This window comes from Oncorhynchus nerka, linkage group LG17 (assembly GCF_034236695.1).
Source record: "Oncorhynchus nerka isolate Pitt River linkage group LG17, Oner_Uvic_2.0, whole genome shotgun sequence".
Taxonomy (NCBI): domain Eukaryota; kingdom Metazoa; phylum Chordata; class Actinopteri; order Salmoniformes; family Salmonidae; genus Oncorhynchus; species Oncorhynchus nerka.
The window spans coordinates 46,536,198-46,541,197 of record NC_088412.1 but is presented as its reverse complement, the minus strand read 5'-3'; the positions used below and the strand labels follow the sequence as shown (position 1 = coordinate 46,541,197).

The 5,000-nt window shown below is 47.4% G+C and overlaps 1 protein-coding gene across 1 annotated transcript in view; it reads right to left on the bottom strand.

Annotated features, from left to right (window-relative positions):
- Positions 1–5,000, bottom strand: part of LOC115145329 (low-density lipoprotein receptor-related protein 8-like) — a 285,564-nt gene that overhangs the window by 14,961 nt on the left and 265,603 nt on the right. The window contains exon 17 of the mRNA XM_065003195.1: positions 2,007–2,012. Within this exon, the coding sequence (XP_064859267.1) occupies positions 2,007–2,012 (6 nt within the window). The remainder of the gene's footprint in view (positions 1–2,006; positions 2,013–5,000) is intronic.

Below are 5,000 nucleotides of genomic sequence, written 5' to 3'. Positions count from 1 at the left end.
TGGAGTCATTAAAACTCGTTTTTCAAGCACTCCACAAATTTCTTGTGAACAAACTACAGTTTTGGCAAGTCGGTTAGGACATCTACTTTGTGCATGTAACAAGTCATTTTTCCAATATTTGTTTACAGACAGATTATTTCACTTATAATTCACTGTATCACAATTCCAGTGGGTCAGAAGTTTACATACACTAAGTTGACTGCCTTTAAACAGCTTGGAAAATTCCAGAAAATGATGTCATGGCTTTAGAAGCTTCTGATAGGCTAATTGACATCATTTGAGTCAATTGGAGGTGTACCTGTGGATGTATTTCAAGGCCTACCTCAAACTCAGTGCCTCTTTGCTTGACATCATGGAAAAATCCAAATAAATCAGCCAAGACCTCAGAAAAATAATTCTAGACCTCCACAAGTCTGGTTCATCTTTGGGAGCAATTTCCAAACACCTGAAGGTACCACGTGCATCTGTACAAACAATAGTATGCAACTATAAACACCATGGGACCACGCAGCCGTCATACCGCTCAGGAAGGAGACACGTTCTGTCTCCTAGAGATAAACGTACTTTGGTGCGAAAAGTGCAACTTAATCCTAAAACAACAGCAAAGGACCCTGTGAAGATGCTGGAGGAAACAGGTACAAAAGTATCTATATCCACAGTAAAACGAGCCCTATATCGACATAACCTGAAAGGCCCCTCAGCAAGGAAGAAGCCACTGCTCCAAATCCGCCATAAAATGGAGACAAAGATCCTACTCTTTGGAGAAATGTCCTCAGGTTTGATGAAACAAAACTAGAACTGGGGAAAACTGTTTGGAGGAAAAAGGGGGAGGCTTTCAAGCTGAAGAACACCATCCCAAACGTGAAGCAAGTGGGTGGCAGCATCATGTTGCGGGGGTGCTTTGCTGCAGGAGGGACTGGTGCACTTCACAAAATAGATGGCATCGTGAGGAGGAAAATTATGTGGATATATTGAAGCAACATCTCAAGACATCAGTCAGGAAGTTAAAGCTTGGCTATTCTTTAAAAGTGCCTTCCTCACCATCTTAAAATAAGCATGCCCCCCTAAGAAAATGTAGAACTAGGAATAGATATAGTCCTTGGTTCACGCCAGACCTGTCTGCCCTTGACCAGCACAAAAACATCCTGTGGCGTTCTGTATTAGCATCAAATAGCTCCCGTGATATGCAACTTTTCAGGGAAGTTAGGAACAAATATACACAGGCAGTTAGAACAGCTAAGGCAAGCTTTTTCAAACAGAAATGTGCATCCTGTTGTACTAACTCAAAAAAGTTATTGGACACTGTAAAGTCCATGGAGAATAAGAGCACCTCCTCCCAGCTGCCCACTGCACTGAGGCTAGGAAACACTGTAAAGTCCATGGAGAATAAGAGCACCTCCTCCCAGCTGCCCATTACACTGAGGCTAGGAAACACTGTAAAGTCCATGGAGAATAAGAGCACCTCCTCCCAGCTGCCCACTGCTCTGAGGCTAGGAAACACTGTAAAGTCCATGGAGAATAAGAGCACCTCCTCCCAGCTGCCCATTACACTGAGGCTAGGAAACACTGTAAAGTCCATGGAGAATAAGAGCACCTCCTCCCAGCTGCCCACTGCTCTGAGGCTAGGAAACACTGTAAAGTCCATGGAGAATAAGAGCACCTCCTCCCAGCTGCCCACTGCTCTGCTAGGAAACACTGTAAAGTCCATGGAGAATAAGAGCACCTCCTCCCTGCCCACTGCTCTGAGGCTAGGAAACACTGTAAAGTCCATGGAGAATAAGAGCACCTCCTCCCAGCTGCCCATTACACTGAGGCTAGGAAACACTGTAAAGTCCATGGAGAATAAGAGCACCTCCTCCCAGCTGCCCACTGCTCTGAGGCTAGGAAACACTGTAAAGTCCATGGAGAATAAGAGCACCTCCTCCCAGCTGCCCACTGCTCTGAGGCTAGAAAACACTGTAAAGTCCATGGAGAATAAGAGCACCTCCTCCCAGCTGCCCAAACACTCCCAGCTGCCCAACTGAGGCTAGGAAACACTGTAAAGTCCATGGAGAATAAGAGCACCTCCTCCCAGCTGCCCACTGCTCTGAGGCTAGGAAACACTGTAAAGTCCATGTAAAGAGAACCTCCTCCCAGCTGCCCAAGAGCACCTCCTCCCAGCTGCCCACTGCTCTGAGGCTAGGAAACACTGTAAAGTCCATGGAGAATAAGAGCACCTCCTCCCAGCTGCCCACTGCTCTGAGGCTAGGAAACACTGTAAAGTCCATGGAGAATAAGAGCACCTCCTCCCAGCTGCCCACTGCTCTCCTAAGAGCACCTCCTCCCAGCTGCCCACTGCTCTGAGGCTAGAAAACACTGTAAAGTCCATGGAGAATAAGAGCACCTCCTCCCAGCTGCCCACTGCTCTGAGGCTAGAAAACACTGTAAAGTCCATGGAGAATAAGAGCACCTCCTCCCAGCTGCCCACTGCTCTGAGGCTAGGAAACACTGTAAAGTCCATGGAGAATAAGAGCACCTCCTCCCAGCTGCCCACTGCTCTGAGGCTAGAAACACTGTAAAGTCCATGGAGAATAAGAGCACCTCCTCCCAGCTGCCCACTGCACTGAGGCTAGGAAACACTGTAAAGTCCATGGAGAATAAGAGCACCTCCTCCCAGCTGCCCACTGCTCTGAGGCTAGGAAACACTGTAAAGTCCATGGAGAATAAGAGCACCTCCTCCCAGCTGCCCACTGCTCTGAGGCTAGGAAACACTGTAAAGTCCATGGAGAATAAGAGCACCTCCTCCCAGCTGCCCACTGCTCTGAGGCTAGGAAACACTGTAAAGTCTCTGGAGAATAAGAGCACCTCCTCCCAGCTGCCCACTGCTCTGAGGCTAGGAAACACTGTAAAGTCCATGGAGAATAAGAGCACCTCCTCCCAGCTGCCCACTGCTCTGAGGCTAGGAAACACTGTAAAGTCCATGGAGAATAAGAGCACCTCCTCCCAGCTGCCCACTGCTCTGAGGCTAGGAAACACTGTAAAGTCCATAAGAGCACCTCCTCCCAGCTGAAGGCTAGGAAACACTGTAAAGTCCACCTCCTCCCAGCTGCCCACTGCTCTGAGGCTAGGAAACACTGTCACCACCGATAAATCCACTATAGTTGAGAATTTCAATAAGCATTTCTCTACGGCTGGCCAGCATGGCTACCCCTACCCCGGCACCCTCCACAGCAACCCGCCAAAGCCCCCACCATTTGTCCTTTACCCAAATCCAAATAGCTAATGTTCTGAAAGAGCTGCAAAATCTGGACCCCTACAAATCAGCTGAGCTAGACAATCTGGACCCTCTCTTTCTAAAAGTATCTGCCGAAATTGTTGTAACCCCTATTACTAGCCTGTTCAACCTCTCTTTCGTATCGTCTGAGATTCCCAAAGATTGGAAAGCTGCCGCGGTCATCCCCCTCTTCAAAGGGGATGACACTCTAGACCCAAACTGCTACAGACCTATATCTATCCTACCCTGTCTTTCTAAGGTCTTCGAAAGCCAAGTTAACAAACAGATTACTGACCATTTCGAATCCCACCATACATTCTCCGCTATGTAATCTGGTTTCAGAGCTGGTGATGGGTGCACTTCAGCCATGCTCAAGGTTCTAAATGACATCATAACCACCATCGATAAGAGACCTTACTGTGCAGCCGTCTTCATCGACCTGGCCAAGGCTTTCGACTCTGTCAAACACAACATTATTATTGGCAGACTCGACAGCCGTGGTTTCTCAAATTATTGGCTCGCCTGGTTTACCAACTACTTCTCTGATAGAGTTCAGTGTGTCAAATCGGAGGGCCTGTTGTCTGGACCTCTGACAGTCTCTATGGGTGTGCCACAGGGTTCAATCCTCGGGCCGACTCTCTTTTCTGTATACATCAATGATGTTGCTCTTGCTGCTGGTGATTCTCTGATCCACCTCTACGTAGACGACACCATTCTGTATACTTCTGGCCCCTCCTTGGACACTGTGTTAACTAACCTCCAGACGAGCTTCAATGCCATACAACTCTCCTTCCGTGGCCTCCAACTGCTCTTAAACGCAAGTAAAACTAAATGCATGCTTTTCAATCGATCGCTGCCCGCACCTGCTCGCCCGTCCAGCATCACTACTCTGGACGGCTCTGACTTAGAATATTTGGACAACTACAAATACCTGGGTGTCTGGTTAGACTGTAAACTCTCCTTCCAGACTCACATTAAGCATCTCCAATCCAAAATTAAATCTAGAATCGGCTTCCTATATCGCAACAAAGCATCCTTCACTCATGCTGCCAAACATACCCTCTTAAAACTGACCACCCTACTGATCCTCGACTTCGGTGATGTCATCTATAAAATAGCTTCCAACACTCTATTCAACAAACTGGATGCAGTCTATCACAGTGCCATCCGTTTTGTCACCAAAGCCCCATACACTACCCACCATTATGACCTGTATCCTCTCGTTGGTTGGCCCTTGCTTTATACTCGTCGCCAAACCCACTGGCTACAGGTTATCTACAAGTCTCTGCTAGGTAAAGCCCCGCCTTAACTCAGCTCACTGGTCACCATAGCAGCACCAACCCGTAGCACGCGCACCAGCATGTATATCTCACTGGTCACCCTCAAAGTCAATTCCTCCTTTGGTCGTCTTTCCTTCTAGTTCTCTGCTGCCCATGACTGGAACGAATTGCAAAAATCTCTGAAGCTGAAGACTCACATCTCCCTCACTAGCTTTAAGCACCAGCTGTCAGAGCATTTTACAGATCACTGCACCTGTACTTAGCCTATCTGTAAACAGCCCATCTATCTACCTACCTCATCCCCATACTGGTATTTATTCATTTATTTATTTTGCTCCTTTGCACCCCAGTATCTCTACCTGCACATTCATCTTCTGCCGATCTACCATTCCAGTGTTTTAATTGCTATATTGTAATTACTTCGCCATCATGGCCTATTTATTTCCTTAACTTACCTCATTTGCACT